At 42.9% G+C, this 19900-nt stretch overlaps 1 protein-coding gene across 13 annotated transcripts in view; it reads right to left on the bottom strand.

Annotated features, from left to right (window-relative positions):
- Positions 1-19900, bottom strand: part of MAGI2 (membrane associated guanylate kinase, WW and PDZ domain containing 2) — a 652499-nt gene that overhangs the window by 247555 nt on the left and 385044 nt on the right. For 11 of the 13 annotated variants that reach the window (XM_077338044.1, XM_077338045.1, XM_077338038.1 and 8 more), the window contains one exon: positions 460-675. The exons of the other annotated variants lie outside the window; for them this stretch is intronic. In XM_077338044.1, coding sequence (XP_077194159.1) covers positions 460-675 — 216 coding nt within the window. The remainder of the gene's footprint in view (positions 1-459; positions 676-19900) is intronic. 13 annotated transcript variants of the gene reach the window in all.

Below are 19900 nucleotides of genomic sequence, written 5' to 3'. Positions count from 1 at the left end.
TAATTTGCTTATCCTGTCTTCAAATCTAATGCCTCGCTGAGAAAAACTGTGAAGATCTATCAAAATATAGTTCTATTATAACCTACAGCTCATATCTTTATGCATTAATTTTTTATTTAATGAATTTATATCCCACATTTCCCCCCAATGGGGATTCATTCTCCTTTCCTCCATTTTATCCTCACAACTCTGGAGGTAGATTAGACTGAGAGATTATGACTGGGCCAAGGTCACCCAGAGAGAGCCCTAGTATTACTGCTGGGTCAGAACAGCTTTATCAGTGAGCCCAAGGCCACCCAGCTGGCTGCATGTGGGGGGAGCGCAGAATCAAACCCGTCTCACCAGATTAGAAATCCTCACGCCTAATCACTACAACAAGCTGGTTTATTAAACCAAAGAGGCTCACTTCTATTGCAAACAAGCCTTCTGGATTATTAAAATGAGGATAAATGCACTGACCTGGTGTGATTGCCATGCCATTCCCATTCACCACAGGCCTTTCTTCTTCCTCTTCCTCTGGCGGCTCTATTCCTGTCTTCTCCATATTGCTCACTGACTTATTTCTCTTGCGTTTGCCTTCAGCACTGGGTGTTGCACCTGGGAGTATCTGGTCGGTCACATTTAACAACAATGGGGCGGGCTCTGCTGGAGGCTTTGGAGTGCCGTAGTAGTTGTCTAGGCAAAAACAACACAGCAAACCAGACATGACAACTATGTATGTACTAAGGTCTGTCAAAACACAACTGACATATGCCAATCCCCAACAAGGGGATTTGTTCCTCTACAAATGGAAAATCTGCACATTGCCAGATATGTTCTTTCTTCTGAAACATGCCCTAAATATGCAGGGCTCTTGACATGAAATACCAATGGCACAAACTTTCCCACATTGTAGCAGCAGGATGGTGCATGCCAGTTGGCTGTTTACTCCTGTTTTGTTCAGATTTTTGGTGTAAATAGATGTGCATCCCACTGGCAACAAAACACTGCCATAAAACATTTGTTCTCGGATGCACATTCCAATATTTGCTCCACAGCACATTCAGGCTGTTCGCACCTCCTCTGTCCCTAACTCATAAAGGAGAGGGGCACATTCAGCCCTTGTTCATTCCCCTTTCTTCAGCAAACACAAAACAATCAAATATATTAGAACAGAAGTCTAGGGAAATTCCCTGCATCAGGGACACAACAATATCTGTGTTGGAAATCGGAACGTGATGACTAATGTGGTATATCTATAACTATTACAATATTTTGATTCTACAAACACATATGTTGCTTCATTTTGCCTTTGGTCCCTGAGGAACTGAAGATTATGCGTGGCCTTTTACACAAGCACAGCTTTCAGTTTTCATTGAAGATGAGTTGGTAGAGCTTTACTTCAAATCCTGTGCCTGCACACCACACCTTTTCCCCCTCCAATTTTCTCATGGGAATCGCAGAGACTGTGTTCTGCATACCAATGAGAAAAAACAGAGATTGTTGCAGCAATGAATTTTTTTGGGTGAGGTATAGTTGATTTCTCATTGGTCAGTTTTGAGCTGGGCATGTTTTTTGAAATTAAACGTACAGATTTTTCAAGCTGGATATATTACCGGGTTTCATCATAGCAGAATGTTAGTGGTTCTCTCCTCTTCATTGGTGTACAAGCTCCACTGTGGCTTAGTTTTTCTACCTTGTCAATTTTGGGAAGTTTTTGAAAAAGCAGAATAAGTGTAGCAATGCAACATTTTTGCTAAACCTGGATCAGTAGGAGGGGGGAAAGTTTTAAACATGGTGCGTCTGTTAAAATTTTTAATAGATGTTCTGTCTTGTTCCTACTCTTTCTTTCTTCCATTCTTTCTTTCTTCCATTCTTTTGGAACATAAATCGTACAGTAAGAGTCTCTCTGCAGGATGCTCTTTACTTCTCTGTGGAATATCATCTCTATGTTAATTTATCGGTCCATTCCGCACGACTTTAATATAGCACTAGTCTTGCATTTTGTTTTTGCCACTAAAACTACGTTCCGGATGACGTCATGAGCAATCTGCAACACTCCTGCAACACTAGTGCCAAAATCGCTTCGTTGTAGCGATTTCCGGGGAATCCAGAAAAGTGGATTCTGCCAACTCCTGCCAACAACCTGCAACACTTGCAAAAAAGACCTGTGCGTTCTCAGTGTAGCAGTTGCAACAAAGTCCCACCCCCTGGCTCTCTCCTCTGAACTTCTGGCGAAGCGATCGCCATTTTTTTCCCTCGGAGCGAGCGGGAAAAGCAACAAACCAGCGAGGCTTGATTCACCCAATGAGGCTTCTCCGGCTACAGTCCCTCCACAGAAGTGCTTTAAAGCTCCCCTAGGTCCCCAGCACAACACAGCCCCCTGTTTTCCAGTTCCCTTTAATTTCAGCCAAAAATCACGCCCATTTGGGGGGCATTTGGGGGACGTTACCCATGTGGTAATGATGACTTGCCAGCTCACACGCAAGCTAGATGGGTCTCTACGTTAGGAAGAATCAAGGCATATTCTTTGAAACATGTGTGTGTGTGTTTTTTTTAAACTGTGCTTAGAGGGAAAGGGGCTTTTCGGGAGCATGATAACAACCGCCCATTGGCTGTTTGTTTGATTGATGGCCAGGGGTGGGAACAAGCACAGAAAAAAAATTGCTTCCTTTCTAGCAATTCCTGCGAAACCGGAAACCTGTGGGGAACTAATGAAACGCTACTGGATTCCACTACAAATGAAGGTATGCGGAACGCCGAGATTCCACTATTTAAAGTAGCGTTATTGCTTTGTTAAACCAATTGGCAACATTGGTCCTTGTGCGGAATGGGCCATCCTCTCCCATGGCTTAAACTACAACAAGAACTATTCATTTTTTTTGGGGGGGGGATATTATAATCGAAGGTAAAAAAATATTCTTGGTCAAAATGATATGACAGTGAAGTAGAAAACTGCAAAAGTAACACAGTTCTACTATCTGCTTCTACCATCTACTATACTAAGTATTTGCAATGCATTTATTTAGAACATATTCATTAATTCTGATATATTTAACTTGCCTATCTGATTGCCTTCTGCTTATCTTGGCCAGATAATGTTGGAGAGTCTGTGGCACTAAGGATTCAAATTTAGTTAGGAGCTTCAGAAAAACTGAATCATGAATCATGGGCATAAATAAAACTATAAAGAACAGAAATAATTGCTTGTCACCGAATTGAGGCAAAAGGATATTCAAGGCGATTCATTTCACTTGGTGAATTCAGCATAGAGCAAAGAATGTCAGCTATTCAAAAGGCGCATTTCCTTACTTGCGACCGCCAGCTATACATTTCTCTTTTCAAACCTTCTGTACATCTGACAATGCAGCAAATTATTATTTTGTTTATATTAGTAGTGGAAGGCAATGCACTGAAGGAGAGTTCTCCAGGCATGGTGGATTTGGCCAGCATAAAGCAGCTTTCTGTGCAGTCTGGAAAGCCCTGATAAAGAAGAGCTTAGTGGAACCTTGTGCACACCCCTTCTCTCCCACTGGCCTGGCACAACTGTGCAATGGAGCATTTTAGATATGTTTTGTGTCCCCAAATCCCCTAAGAAACCAGTTTCCAAGCTTCTCTAGGGAGTACAAATGATGATCGGTTTCTGTAAAAGTAAAATAAAGTTTGAGAGCCCTCTCAATGAACAGAGCAAAGTACATGTATTCAAAAAATGAGGACAACAAAGCTTAAATATAGATATTAACAAACATATCCTTGGAGAGTATCCTTATGCAAGGCTAATATTATCCACCTAGATGGGAAACACTGCATTGGGATAGCACTGAATGAGAAGGATCCTACTAAAATGCGTGTGATCGCACTGATCTTAGTCCAGATAGTAGTTGTCCACTTGGAACGGATGAATGCTACAAGTGCTGTAACTGAACTTGATTGTCTGTAATTGTTTTGTTTTGCAAACCTGGTTCACACCATGTTTGTACTGCATTTTTAAAATTCTTTCCTCCTGTTATGCCAATAAAGGCTTCGTTGTTGTTGTTGTTGACATTAACAAACATAAACAGGTAAAAAATTGCACATAAAATAAGCATGACACATTTTACCTTAAAGATGATAAAATCTATTCCATGGTTGTAATGGAATGAAATTCTGGACAAAGGCTGAACACATTCTCTTATTGTATACCCCCCACATACAACCCCCCTTTTTTGGAAGACTGGTGATATGGAGAAAGCAACAGAGATTACTATGACAAAGAGCAATTTAAAATGGTCTCCTGTTTCTTACGCACTGACTCTAAAAAAGCCACAGCCTAACATATAGTCTGCTATAAATGTCAGGGCTGGTGGTCTGGACAGAGAAGTCAGATAGGGGAACTGGGAAGTGATCAATTACCAACAATCCCAAAGGGGGGGGAAATCCTGTCCCTTTCATAGAGGCTTAATGTGTAGGCTTAATGTGTAGATATGCATAGATGAAGCATTTCATGGCATCAAGGTCAATAGCATTATCTGGCAGTAGCATTTTTCTCCAGACATTTTTCTGGCACAAGTGGAAATGCACTGGGGATTGAGAGCTGGGCAAAAGCAGAATGGTGGCCTCTGAAAGTGCATATTTTAGAAGGTAGGATCCTATTCAGATGCTTGTACATTACTTGAAACAGCATCTAACAAATTTTTCTTGGCCACCCAGCAAGCCTTTTGAGTTTGATTTTATAATGAGTGCATTATAATAATTTGCATGTATTGATTTTATACATGAGTGCATTATAATATAATAATTTGACCAGTGGGGAAGACCCCCTTGGGGGTGATATGCTTTTGTCCATTCTATGTTGATCTATTCCATGTGCAGTTAGAAATGTGATGTTTTAAAATTATGATGACTATGTTTTTAATATGTTGAATTAGTGCATTTTATGTAATAAATATTTGAAAATCTTAAAATTATTTTTGCAGCTCAGCCTTTGGGTTCCTAACTTTTCTGGTTAGGTTGTGTTTTGGTTTCCCTTTTTGGTTTTGCATGATTGACAAACTGGTCATACTAATGCGTCTGGTCAGAGTCACAAGGTACCAGTGCAGGCAGAACCCTGTTGGATTCTTATGTCATTTGATCATTTTGGAACTTCAACGTAGTATTTGGGACATTTGTAATACAATGTTCTGAATATGCTGAATAGTCTAGAGTGGACTGATTCCTATAACTTACTGCCCCCATTGGTCTGCTATTTTTGTCCTTCAGTTGTTTTCATAGCTGTCAAAATGTTGATGAACTTAGCAGATCACGTAGGCTATCCAAGCTTTTTATTGATGGTGAGCTATAAACGCTTCCTCAGTTGTTAGATATTCAACCACAGTTATCACATAGGCCATTATCTGAAAGAGCTAAACACACAGTTTCGTAAAATATGGGAGCTTAAATTGTGCTTTTGCACTTACCTAAATGATCGCCATTACTACAATATGATTCCTCAGGAATAATATAGCTGTGAATTGCTGCCAAAAGATTCTCAAAATGACTTAGTGCCAAATCAATACTCATATGTGCAAATGCATAGTCATATTTTGATTTTCATTGACTGTTTTTCTGAAACTGGAGAAACAGGACTGCTGAAAAATACAGTTGTTTAGTTGTTTCTGTCAGTAATAAGTGAGAGTTTTCATTCACTATAATATAGATTTCCCCTCATTTCAAGTTTCTGGAACAGCTTCATTGTATAATAATAAAAAGCTAAGGCCTAATAATAAAAAGCTAAGGCGGAGAGTGGGTGGGGCCAGGGTTGTGAAGATTGGATTGGCCCTATCCCCTGGACTTTGGACCAATAGGGAGGCAACACAGTCTGGCCAGGGGCAAACTGGAGACATCACTGCCAGTCTGCCCCTGACCACTGCATGGAGAGGAGGTCAGTAGGGCTGCCAAGGGGGGTGAGAACAGAGGCTTGGACAGGCCACGCCAGCCCTTTTCGCCCCCCCACGGCTGTCCTAACTGTCACATCCAACTAACTTCCCTCACTTTGCCTCAGACCACTGACACAGCTTGCAGGTGACTGGTGAGTGCATTCCCTCCCCCCTCCCTTCAGGTCTGCTGTGAAGGAGCCTCTGACAACCCCTGACTGAAGAGAGGGAGGCATTTCCTTCCTAGAGGAACACAGAGGAGCCTGTGGGTGTATTTGTGCTTTCCTTTGGGAAGGGGGGGCTGACAGAAAAACCCTTTCTCACTTAAAAGTCTGCTATGGCCGGCCTCACTGCTGGAGGGAAGTAACAGCCAGGCAACTCTCTGCAGAGTTGAGGCCTACCACACAGGGTTGTTGTGCAGATAAAGCTGGATGCAGTTGCGGAGGTTGTTTTGAATTTCAAGTGGAGTTAGCTTTACAGGAAAGTAGATAGTGAGACTTTGGGGTAAACTAGGTGATCCACTTTTATTAGGCAACAACTTGGCCTTGCTGACAACAACAGGGACTGCAGTTGCCAGCAGTATACCTCAGGCTTCAGAAGGGCAGACATCACCAGCCAAGCAACCAATCCCTTTTGAAGGGATGCATGTGAGGGGCAAGAGCTTTCTCTTCCACCTAACTTCCTGGAGACGAGTTGTACTTCCAGGGGATTCTCAGACCCCACTTGGAGGCTGGCATCCCTAAACCTCAGTGGGATACAATGCTACACAGTCACCCCTCTAAAGCAGTCATTTTTGCCTGGAGAGCTGATCTTTATAGTCTGGAAATGAACAGTAATTCCAGGAGATCTCCAGACCTCACCTGATCTGAACATATTCCCTGAAGTCTGGAAGTGGAGCCTCAAAAGTGTGTAATGCTCCTGCAGCCACCTAGCACCCCCTGACCTATTTCAGGTCAAGAAAACATTGCACAGAGGATGTAAGGTTGCCAGATTGGTGTAGGTTCATGTTCTGGAATTCCACAATACCTAGGTGTGCTTAAACCTGACTGTCAAGACTGCTGTGCACAGAGAGACCTGCTCTTAGGGTTGCCATCTTCCAAGTGAGGCCCTCTACCCCACCTCCCTCATGGGGAGTCTGCTATGGGGAGAGGGAGGGAAGATGAATGGAAACTGCTTTGAGACACCTGAGGCCTGCTGGGTGACTGCCACCCATTCCCAGTTCTCTCAGACCTCTCACAGCCCCACATCCCTCACAGGTTGTCTATTGTGGGGAGAGGAAGGGAAAAGGTGTTTGTTAACCGCTTTGAGACTCCTTTGGGTAGTAAACAGCAGGGTACAAAAATCCAGTTATTCTTCTTCTGAGGAACAACTGTGAAAGAAGCATGTGGGCACGTAACATTTTATCAACAGAAGGAGCAGGGCAGACACCTGTATACTGTGACTACCCCATGTGGATTAGGGCAGGGGGACATTTTGGTGTCTGTGGCCAAATTCACACAAGACAGGAAATGACGTTGAATGCAGAATTGGGAGGAATTGGTTGCCATGTAATCTCCCCCTAAGAAGAGTCTCCAGTCTGATTTTCCCTTCACATATCTGAAGACATGGCTCTGGAAAGCACATCTGTAACCACTATGCCACAATTCCCAAGGTCGGTCCTCTCCAATAATCAATGAACATTCCAAACCACAAGTTCTTGACACCCATCTCTCTACACCCATGCCCTCATTTGTCACCATGCCACCACAACCTCCCACATTACACATACATTCAACCCCGTGCCCTTACAGACTGGCCAACTCCCCTTCCTCTTCCCACTGCCAAGCTCTAGCGCCCGATGTATTCTTGGATACAATGGGCTCTGCCCCTAAAACATTTATCAGGTGATATGACAATATATGGTTGATCCATCCCTCCCTCCCCAAATGGGCAATGATTGGCCTGGAGGGGGTAGGGAGGGGAGGGACCACAGGTGGGCATGTACACAGCTATGCTTCACAACCATGTTCTGCATGATTGCACTACTTCAGGGGTTTCTTGAAGTTGAAAGCATGTTTGAGGGGTTTCTCAATAATAAAATGTAATCACTTAATCGAGCTGAAACTAATTTTCCTTACTGTCTCCTACCCTAACCCTTTGTTGTGCTACGCCATGCAACTGCAGAAACATTGTTTCCAAACCATGCTGAACTAGCAGGGATGAGTCAGACTTTTCAAGCATTGTAATCTCAGAAGACACACACACACACACACAAAAGTGCTCTAACTGAACAGTTATCCCTACATCAAGGTCCAGCAGAAAGATTTATTCATGACAGTAGTTTAGCAGCTCCTGCCTCTAGTTCAATCGACATAAGCTTTAATCCTGTTTGATTTGCTTTGGCTAAAGTTACTCAGAATCCAGTATGTGAATGAGCATAATAACACATGACCCATGGTTTCCAGAATGACTGAAGAAATCCATCAATCTCTATCTCTGCCTGCTGACAAAAAGTGTGTGTAAAACGGCCTACACCGAAGGATAAATTGACACAAATCTGACATGAAGAATCACAAAACTGAGAAACCTGTAGACCCAGGTTTAATCCCTGGGTGGTCCTAGTAAAAAGGACCAGGCACCCTGCCCGGCACCCTGGACAGCTGCTGCCAGTCTGAATAGCCAAGACTGACCTTGCTATACTGATTGTCCAATTCAGCAGAAGGCAGCTCTGTGTGAGTGCATGTACAGATAAAAATGACATTATATACTTAGTTCTCGTCATTAAGTGCCAAAAATCAGAAGAAAGCTCTACCCAGGGTCCCCATAAATAGACCACCATTATATAAGAGCAAGAGTCCAGTAGCACCGTAAAGATTAACAAAATTTGTGGCAGAGTATGAGTTTTTGTGAGTCACTGTTCACTTCTTCGGATTCTTTAGGTATCTAAATAAGTGAGCAGTGACTCACAAAAGCTCATACCCTGGCACAAATGATGGTTGTCTTTAAGGTGCTACTGGACTTCTGCTCTTTTCTACTGTTAAAGACATTTTGATCTATTGTCATTCTAGATGACAATACAGATGAAGATGCCTTATATGGAACCAGACCATTGACCCTCATGTTGTGTGCCACCTGCCTAAGTTTTCCATTTCCCACAGCAGATCTACCTCCCCCAATACAAAATGCAGCCATGCCAGTCACCACCTGCTGCTAGATTGCAGCCATGGGAGGCTGGAGGAGGACCACAGCCATCTGTGGACGCCCTTTGTGGGTCCAGGCTGGTTCCAAGTGACATATGTCTGGCCTAGCTGGAACTGTGCATCACCGTGAGAAGGTTCAGGGAGGGCCAAGCTCAGCCCTCACTATGCCCTCATGCTTGGTTTTAATGTCCTGTTTGATTAAAATTACATATAATGTTGATGTTGATGGAAACAAATAGTAATCAATTTAGCTAAAAAGCTAAGTGGGAGAATTGATATGAATATTTCTCAAAAATGCTTGTATTTGCAAACATGGGCTATTATCCTTAATACATAATCAGATGAGATAACTCATAAAAATCTGTATCTTGCGTCTTGTACTTTAAAGCTAAAAATCCATTCTACTTTTTTGGTACTATATTGCAGGTGAAATTTTCTGTTAGCAGACAGTATTCATAGTTGCTAGCAACTATGCAGAAAAGTAAGCCATATTGGTTTGTAGGACAATCTTTTTTAAAATTAGATATTGAGCTTTAATATTAACCTCACACCACTGATATTGTTTGTGTTAATTAATTTAGTAAAGGTACTATTCCTGGTATTTAAAATAAAGGGCAACCATTGTTAGTAGCCAGACCCCTCCTCATCCTTGAGGGGCAATTTATAGTGAAAACATAAATGCCCTTCCAAAACATCTTCAAATGCTACTTTGTAATGCACTGTTGGGCAGAAATGGACTTTGGAATAGATGGCCACTGCATCTATAAACAAAAGGTACATGGTCAGCTTCCAAACAGCCATCGCGGATGCCAGCCAGATGCCATGTTTATATTTCATTATCCAGGCCTTCAGAGGCATCTGTCTTATTTCTGAAATCATGATATAGTCCAGAATGCGGCAGGCTGACTGCTGTAAGGGACGAACATCAAGAACATATGTTGCCCATTTTGAAATAGCGGCATTGGTTTGCAGTCTGTTTCTGAGTTCAAGAAGCTGGTTATAATCTCTAAAGCCCTTAATGATCTGGGAACCACATATCTGAAGCACCACCTCCTTTCATATGTCCTTATGCACTAGCTACGATCACCAGACAGCCATCTGCTGGCTTTAGGTGGTCCATCTTGCATTAACCAAAGTCCAGGCTTTTCCATTGTGGCTCTGGTTCTTTCGAATGGACTCCTTGAATACGTGGGGCCTCCTTGGAGATCTTCAGGAGGCTTTGCAAGGCCTCCTTCATTGCCAGTTTTTTTTGAGGAGGTCTGAGTAGCAGGAATCTTTTAAGAGGAGGAGTGGGGAAAGATTTTGGTCTTGCTACTTTATCTTTGGTTTTTGCTGGAGATATGGGATCCCACTCAATGTCCAGTCTGAAAGTCAATAATCACTGGCTTCCACTTCACAAGCAAAACAAAATTCTGAAATAAATCAAATGAATAAGCACCATCAGGTATATGTATTCAAAACTCCTGCCCTTGTTTGCCACAAAATGGCAACAGAAACTTCAGTTATGGCAATCTTTTTTCTTCCCCAATCTTTTAATTATCCTGGCTAATAGTCATCAATACATGCTCCCCTCTCCAAATAGTTTCTCTACCCCTCCCTCTGTTTAAATCCATTAACATCCAAGGGCCTCATCACTTCTTGGGGCATCAGTTTTATATTGAATGTCACACCTTCTTTTATCTGTCCTATCTGAATGGCTTTTATAAAATAAAAACTACTTTGTAGATTTTCAACATCCCTTATTTGAATCATTATAATTTCATAACATCCATCCTATTATTCCAAGGTGCACTAGGAACAGCCACAAAAACAAACATCTATTTAAAGGTCATTGAGGCAAACATACAGAAATAAAAGGTTTTGTGCAGGCAAATTAAAAGCCACAAAAAATTTAGACAGAGAAAGACAGAGATGAGGATGAAAATTGCTTGCATTATTAAACAGCTTGATAATGTTTCAGACACTGAAGACAATGCCAGGGTTAATCCATACTGATGTAATTTGCAGTATAATTAAAATGTATTTTAAATTATTCCTATGTATTCCAGCAGCGACTCCTTTTGGCATTATACAGTGAAGAGTGTGAGCTGAATTCTGATTGCAGTCTGAACTCATAATTTGTTCTGATTTCAAATCGCTCGGAAAGCCAGGGACATGTGTTTAAGCCATGCTAGTTTTCAACCACACAAAGACTGCCTGACTTCATCTTCTGACTTTATAGAGACAAGGACAGTACAGACTGCAATATGCTTCTGCCATTACTGTGGTTCTCTATTCTGTCCCCAGGCTGCAGCATGTGTTGTCCATATAAACACATATTCAATATTGTTCAGAAGCAAACTTGGGCTGCCTTATAGGTTAAGCCTTAAAGCTCTGTTTCTCCTGGAAAGTGGGAGCAATTTTCCTTTGACTGGGAAACAGACTGGTGAACTGCCATTTTGGAGCAGTTTATTAAAGCAACTGAGTTGGAGAAACAGAAGGCCATTGATAGACAAAAGGGTGCAAGTCAAACCAGCCAACATGAGGTGAATTTCTGGCTCTTCAGCTATTATAACTCAGATGCACTAATCCATTTCCCTAGATTTGCCAGTTCCATCTTGGGATATTTCTATAGATTTCAGGGTAGTGTCCAGGAATGAGGGTAGTGTGGCCAGCCTCCAGGTAGCAAGAAGAAAATAAAAGGACCACAGCAGTCACAGGAGACAAAAAAATGAGGTCAAGGCCAATGGTGGAAAATCAGGTATGATTACATTTTATTTCTCATTTAAAATTCCCAGTAGATTCCTTAAACATTTCACCAACAGGCTTCATCAGGGCAATTTGTTTGTCTTGCATTAGATCTTCAAAAAGAGTATGAGGACCAAGATCAGTTCCCTTGGAGAAAACGGCTGCTTTGGAGGGCAGAGTCTAGAGCATCATACCTTGTTGAGGTCTCTCCACTTCTCAAACCCCACCCTCTCCAGGCTTTATGTCCAAAATCTCCAGGTACTTCCCAACTCAGAACTGGCAGCACTAAATGAGAGGCCACTCAACAGGGCATGTGATGCCACACAGTCTACCTTTTCTTCTGGGTAATTGATCACTCTAGTCTGGAGATCAACTGTAATTCAAGAAGAACTTCAGGTCATATCTGGAGGCTGGCACCCTACTTTCTTCCCAGAAGGTTAGAGAACATGGATTTAAAATAGTTTCATACACAGGTGAAACAATATACCTCCCAGTATTAGCAGTCAGACCCATCCTCTCGCTGAGGTGCAGTTTATAGACAGAAAACCAATAATACCCTCCTTCTAATATAATTTCAAATATAACAAGTAACAGACTGCTTGGCCCAAAATAAAACTAAAATGGATGTTCGCTAGAGCCGCGCCTGGACATATAGTTTAGAAGTAAGGGAAAGAGCAGCAAACCCTCTAATTACCTTCTCCCTACCTTAGGGAGACACATACTTAGGATAACAGGCTTCCCTACAACCTATTGCCTCACCTAAATTTAATGTCCTCAATACTCAGCCTCATTTCCTCTCACCCAATTACCCTAATAAAGCAACAATGTTATTCAACAATGCTGGTAGCATTTTGAGTCCGGTACTCGCAGGTCCATCAAGCACTATCTACACCTATGGTCCCCTCAAGTAAATTCATCAAGCTTCTCCGAGATTATTGTACACCTCTTCAAAACCCATCAAATTATGGTTTTTTAGCTAACACATCAGCTAGCTCCAAGAAGCATTATGCTCTATAAAATATGGCATCCTGCTCCATAGCAATGAGTGTGTGTGTTTTCTTGGACCCATACATCACATCCCCAAACCCATCTGCGTGTTTTCTTCTTCCTGAGAAACACTGATTGTTTCGCTGCTAACTCCACGGACCTCTGTCTTCAAGACTGGTCCCCGAAACTGCCATCTCCCTACTCTTCCCTGATTTCCTCTTAGCCAGCCTTGTATGTGTTTTCAGTTTGTTTATAGGCATGGTTTTAAAAAATTTTCTTTTAAACAAAAACCCTTTCTGGTGAATCTAGACTGGTTTCACAATCCCCATAAACAGTGGTGGAGAATCCCAGTTACCTCTTCTCGCTTTGTCTTCTTTAAAGCTAATTTCACCCAACCTATTAGGAGACTGCCCCTTTGGATAACACCAGTGTCAAGTCTACCACCAGAAAAGAAAACACCTGAACAAGAACTGGCACATTAACAAATGCCACAGGTTATGCTGTGTGTCAAATATGTGACTTTCCTTTTTGTCTTTTTGACACACAAATGGAAGAAGCTGATTACACCCAAAGTCTTGTTTTATTCCACATGTACACCCAACTGCTGAGGTATCCAGCAGAGCTTCAGATAATATACACATATGCAGCATATTCAACTATATCTATTTTTAAAATTTATGTTGAAAAAGACAACTTATTGCATCCTTTCAATTATGAGGGCAGACCTACAGTGCTCATTTCTATCAATTTTATTCCAGTTCCATTATGTCATCAACATAATTATTCCTGGAGTTTTAGCTTAGTGAATATGCTGAAAAATGTGTGTTAGCTATCTAGTTCTTTTCATAGAACTATGGTTCCTATGGTTTCTAGGGAGTAGAGGGACATAATATTTAAGGCTGTAGAGCAGTGGTCCCCAACCTGCGGGCTACGGCCCGGCGCCGGGCCGCGGCTCCCTCTCCCCGCCCCCCCCAGTAAAAAACTTCCCAGGCCGCAAGCTTGCGGCCCGGGAAGCTACTTACTGCGGGAGGGCGGGGAGAGGGAATCGGGGCCGGGCCGCGGCCGTGCAGGCCGTGCCCGCGCGGCCCGATCCGCGGGCGTGGATCGCGGGCGCGGCCCGAAACGTGGGCGTGGCCCGCGCGGGTGCGGTCCCCGCGGGCGCGGCCCGATGCCCTGCCGGTCCCCAGCCTAATAAAGGTTGGGGACCACTGCTGTAGAGTTCATATGGTTTAGGCTTCTGCAGGCCAATATTTTATAGTCCCTAATAAGGAAGTAAATGATTAATTTTCAAAGCAACCTTTTCATTAAATTGCTAACATGACATGCAAGTCATTTCACACAAAATAGCAAATTATTTAGTCATATTCTATGAAAAGAGAAGATTTTTGGCTTCTTGCTTTTTCAAGCTGTAATATTTTATATGCTCACTCTGCCATAAATCATATTACAGCAACTTGTTTGTGCTTGCCCAACTAGATCACAGAAGAATGATGCTGAAAAAAATCAATCACTCTCAGGGAGGGGGGAAATCACTAGTCCAGCAGGAGGAAAAATGAGGAAAGAGGAAATGGGACAGCCAAATCCAGGAGATCTGATGGTAAATTTTGGTTCCCCTTTGCTACATAATTTGTGATATAGCCACAAAACACAGTCTGCTGCTCAATAACAAAATATATCTACTTCTCTACATGCTCAAATCTGTAGATACTTAAATCTAGATATTCCAGAAAAGAAAGATCTTTCTATAAACCTGAGAAAAGCCTCAGGTTTCAGAAAAACCTGAAATCTCTCTCTGTGTATGTACACATACACACATATTGGGAGTTTGAAAAAAAAGGGGGGGGGAAAATTACCCCAAATTATAGAAACAGTACTTGGAGATTTAAGAAATGGGTACCCTCAGTAGCTATTGCTGAGCAGCAACAGCAATATTGCTACTGTTCTGATTAGGAAGTGCCTAGAGATTCTCTGTTAGTGTAAGGCAGCCTTTTTCAACATTTTGACCATGGAGGAGCCCCTGAAATATTTGTTCAGATTTTGAGGAGCCCCATAAGTTATGTCAGCTGGCCATGCCTCTCTGTCACACATCTCAGAAGTGACCTGTTACCAGAAGTGACATCACCACCCATGTTATCCAGCAGGCTTGAGGAGGACTGAGGAAGGAGAGAACAGAGGTGGTTTAAGGAGGGTGTGCCCCCTCCCAGGCACAGAAACCATGAGAGAACTCACTCACTCATGGTTGGGAGGGGGAAAGGAGAGCAATGGAGGTGACTAGTCCCCTAGCTTGTGGCCAAATCCACTAAGACAGGAGGGGGAAAGCTGTGGATCCTCTCCAGAGTTCCTGCAGACCCCAGCAGGTCCATGGACCCCTGGTTGGGAAACCTTGGTGTAGGGCAAGGGGGCAGGGGGCAGGGCTGTTTTGGCCTTTGAGCAAGAACTGATTGGGACCAGGCCCAGCTGGTAACTTGGTACCACCCAATTTGCATGACTTATCCAGACTTAACTGTTTATTACTTTTTCAAAAGCAGTGACTACATGAAAGTCAGTGCAGTAGAGTGCTTAGAATCAAAGACTAAAATCTGGAAGACTCCCGTTTGAATCCTACATTCTGCATAGAAACCTGCTGGGTGACTTTGGGCCAGTCACACATTCCCAGTATAACCCACCTCACAGGGTTATTGTGGGTGCCTGCTACTAGTCCTCATGGGTTCTCCACTGTGCAACTGGACCTGCCCCTGTGGCCTGCACTGAGTAATGCTGTGCACAATTTTCTCAGGGAGAAGCTGCCCAAGTAAGGGAAGAGTGAAAAGGTGACGACAGGGTTGCAGATTAAGGTAGATTGGCTGGTGGGTAGGAAGGGGAGAAGATAAAGGGGAGAGGATATAAGGGCTGCCAGGAAATAGCGGGAAGAGAAGAAAATGAGATGCCATCCAAGTCCTTGAGTTATACATATCTGAAATATAAAACATGAGGGGAAAAAATAATTTGTTTGATGTCTGCTGATGTGAGATTCCTGCATTTTATGTTGGGGAAAGGAAAAACAGCACAACTTATTTTGTAAGTGGCTCCCCAAAACTGCAGTAAGCTTTTGAAGTAGGTTCTATGAACCATAGAAAGTTATAAGTGGATCCCACTTCAAAGAAGTGTAAAAACCACTGCCATCATTCACTCTGGACCACACTCCTCAAAGAAAAAATGTTTTGAACAACATAGTCAAAGCACCACCATCACAAAATACTTGAAGACAACAGTTGGCAGATATAGGATGCAATCCAAAGATGATCAATCACTCTCAAGGCTCCTTGAATATTTACAAAGCAACATCTCCATGGTAAATCTGAATAGCATCATGTAGAGTTATTTTGCCTGGCAGGACTGCTACTCTGGACCCCCCTCCCAGTCAAGCTGGAATGGGGTCAGGAAGGCACGGATAGGACTGCCAACTCTGGGTGAGGAACAGGGCTGCTGAGTGCCACCACTCGTCCCCAAGCAACCCTGATGCCCCCACCATATAACCATGATTCAAACCAAATATCATAACAAAACAATTCACTTTGCTTACTGTTACCATGAATCAATAGTAAAAATAATAAGAATAAGCCAGTCTGTCCATTTGTCCATTTATAGCAGGTATATCAGACAATAAAGCCCAGAGACTCAAAATTGGCTAGGTTGGTAGCTGGGAGATTTTGGGTGTTCAGGACTAAAACTCAAAGGCAGAGGAATATCTTGGCCCTGCTTCTCCAGATGACCTCCCATAATGATATTTGCAATGGTCTCTGTTTGTGGCAGGCATAACTTGACAAATAATGCTACATGATTGCAAAGCGGTCACCAACCCCGGAAGGATGATGGAAGCTGCGGTGCCAAAAATGAAGGGAATGAAAACAGCCCGCACCAGGCTATTTCATGATAGGCAACCTATAGGAAAGCTTTTAAGGAATATGTCAGGTGTCTCTTATATTTGGACCCCTGATCTGTCATAGAAGGGTGTTAGCTGTCATAATCTCGGCCAGAACACAGGATTGTTATGATGAAAAAACAGGGCAGGGAGACAATGTAGCTTTGGGATCCCAAAAGGGAGAAAGACTTGGTGTGGCATTGGTTATAAATCTAATTTTTCATGACACTAAGAAGATTGTGTTATTTATCATATAGCAAAGTAGCCTTTACAAAGGGCTACTACATCTTCCGCCAACACAATAATCACCCAGTGCCCGAACTGGGAGTTCTAACTTCTGTTAGACATGAATAACCACTAAAACAGATTCATGTTTTATTATCATGCGTGTAAAGTGTGGAGGGGGGGAGCATTCTTTTACAATTTGGTTAGCTTATGCAGCAGTATTACCCCCCCCCCTTTCTGTACATAATATTAACAAAGCTTTGATACCATAATACTATTAAGTACATTCTGTCACAAAGCAGGATAATGATAAGAAGTTGAGATTTGAAAATAACTTGGGAGGGGAGAGGGAGGCAATGAAAAAACAGGTGGAGGGAGAGACACATGAAAGAGAGAACAGTGGGAAAGAAAGGGAGAAATTAAGGAAAACAGAGTGAAAGGTTGTTTTATCTTGCGGTAACACCCTAACTACTGCTTTGCAAGATTGGGCAGAACTGGATAAAAGGAAAGGAAGAGAGAAAGGCTATCCAGATTGTTAAAAGAACAACCTCGTTAGCAGGCTTCAGGTTGTGAATTACTATAGCAGGTACCAGCATGCTGTCTTGTTTTGTTCCAATGCTGGTTTAGCATAGGGTTGCCAGCTCTGGGTTGATACCTGGAGATTTTGGGGATAGAACCAGAGGAAGGCAGGGCTTGGGAAGGGACCTCAGCAGGGTAAAGTGCCATAGAGTCCACCATCCAAAGCTTCCAGGGGAGCAGATTTTGGTAATCTGGAGATAACTATAATAACAGGAGTTGTCCCAGTGCCACCTGGAGGCTGGCAACTCTACCTTAGCATGACCTGCTAGGAAAGGCATTTGGCTGCATCAAGCATGAGGGCTTCAGGGGCCATCCAGCTGAATTGGGCCTCACAAACACACACCCCCATCCCCTCTCTCTGCAATCTGATTAGGAAGTGCCTAGAGATTCGACAGAAGAGCCTGGGGAAGGTAGTGTTTGGGGAAGAGAGAACCCAACTGGGATGTGATGATACAGAGTTCAGCTCCCTTCCCAAAGCTTCCAGTCAGAGGAAGCAATCTCTAAAATCTGGAGGTGAGCGGTAATTCCAGAACTCTAGGCTTCACTTGGAGGTTTGCACCTCTAGTTGGAAGGCAAAAATACAGGCTGAAAGCCAGCGGGATCCTGAGAAAGTGACCCTTCTGTAGATCAGCAGGACTGTTTCTGCACAGAGGGGTAAAATGCGCATGGCCTCCTGCTTGCAAATGCGGGATGGTAAACCGCACGTTTGCAGCCCTCCTCACGGGAGACACCCCCCACATTTTCCTCTGCCCCATCGCAGCCTTTTGCCTCCCAATGAGACTGCAAGGGAAAACAAGCTGAACTTCTTCCCCTGCTCCTTGGCATGTCTATCACACAGCAGTTCTCTTGTGGACTGAAAATTTCTTCCCCCTGAACCCCGAAATTATTTTTTAAAGGCACTTCTGCATTGCTATGCGGTAATGCCATAACACAGATACATCTTTAATAAAAATCAACACTTCAGTGTTGCCATGGAGAAATGCCAGAATGATACAGCATTCCCCTCCCCTTTCTGGCATTCGTATTCTTTTGGACTTTATTTCTGTCTGGGTGGATTTCTGAGATGCTCAAAAAGTCATTTTTTGTAAACGGTTGGCTGAAAAACAAAGTGCTCAGACCCTTGTATACTTGGGAGAAGGCTACTCGATCACCTGCCTCCCCTCTTTCCCAGCTCATTTCCCACATCCAGAAAATAGAAACAGGGCTGTGTTTTGCCTGCCAGAGCCCACAAAGACCATGGGTGCTTTGCAGAAGAGTTTATTTTACCTTTGACAATGTAACTTTGTGGTTGCACTGCAATGTGGATGGGATACAAGATAAAAGAGACAAATCTGGGCAAAACACAAGCCAAGCCCTGGACAGCCTTGGGAGGCAGGTGATAGCATGTGGAGGGGGCTCTAAAACCTGCCAGCAACCAGAGGCTGTCCAGAGGCAGATTACTCATGTGAAACAGTCCAGGTTTTTACAAATCAGAATTTGGAGCAGGGTACAGCTGAAAGCAAAGGTTTGTGTAAAATCATCAGGGCCTTCATGCCTTCCTAGACATCTTAGGATATCTGTTGAGGCCAGACACTCAGCAATCGTTCTTAGCTATTAGGTTTGACTCCAGTAGTTCCTTAAAGACTTTCCAGGGTATACACTTTTGAAAGTCAAAATTCCCTTGAAGGCTTATACCCTGAAAATCTTGTTGGTCTTTAAAGTGCTCAAATCAAACTGTTCTACTGGATGATGTGCATTGAAAATACTGATGTTTCATACTGACATTTCTAAAGCAGTTTTTAGACCTTTGACACTCACATTCCCCCACTCTCCAATTATTAATGTGTCTAGTCAAGTACAACCTTCATTTTCTCCTTCCTATACCTTTCCTTTGCTAGCATACCAACATCTTCTCCCGTGGAGGAATGCATAGGGTGGGGGTGGGGGCAAAAAAACCCTTGCTCTCAGCATGGTATGAGATACAGAGTTTAAATCTCAAGTATTTTGTCTGTTTTGATTACAGGTCCATGTATGATCTCATACAGAGGTGTTTGTCAGATCTGCTCTCTGAGAACTCAACTGAAACTGTTGGGAGCTGAACAGGAATTTTAAGCATGTGTCAGAGTGCTCCCTGAAATGCCAAAGACTTATCAATTATTTTGGCAGTTCATTGATCTCAGAGCTGAAAGTAGACGTACAACACTGAAATCTGTTGAGCAAGTTTCAAAGGGAGACTGTTAGGCCTGCTTCCCCCTCAGTTTGTTTTCTGGCTTCCATTCTATTCTAATACTATTTCCAGTACCATCCTAAGTGGACTGACACTCTTATATGTCTGCTTATGTTAATGGCCTTGCAATAGTGTAACTCTGCTTAGAATGGCACTTTGTTAGAATCTCTGATTCACCTGTGAAACTGTTTTCTAAGTTACGCACTGGTTAACTCATTGTTAACCT

This window comes from Paroedura picta, chromosome 5 (genome assembly GCF_049243985.1).
Source record: "Paroedura picta isolate Pp20150507F chromosome 5, Ppicta_v3.0, whole genome shotgun sequence".
Classification (NCBI taxonomy): domain Eukaryota; kingdom Metazoa; phylum Chordata; class Lepidosauria; order Squamata; family Gekkonidae; genus Paroedura; species Paroedura picta.
Note: the sequence above shows the minus strand (reverse complement) of the source record. Positions and strands in the feature narration are given on the sequence as shown.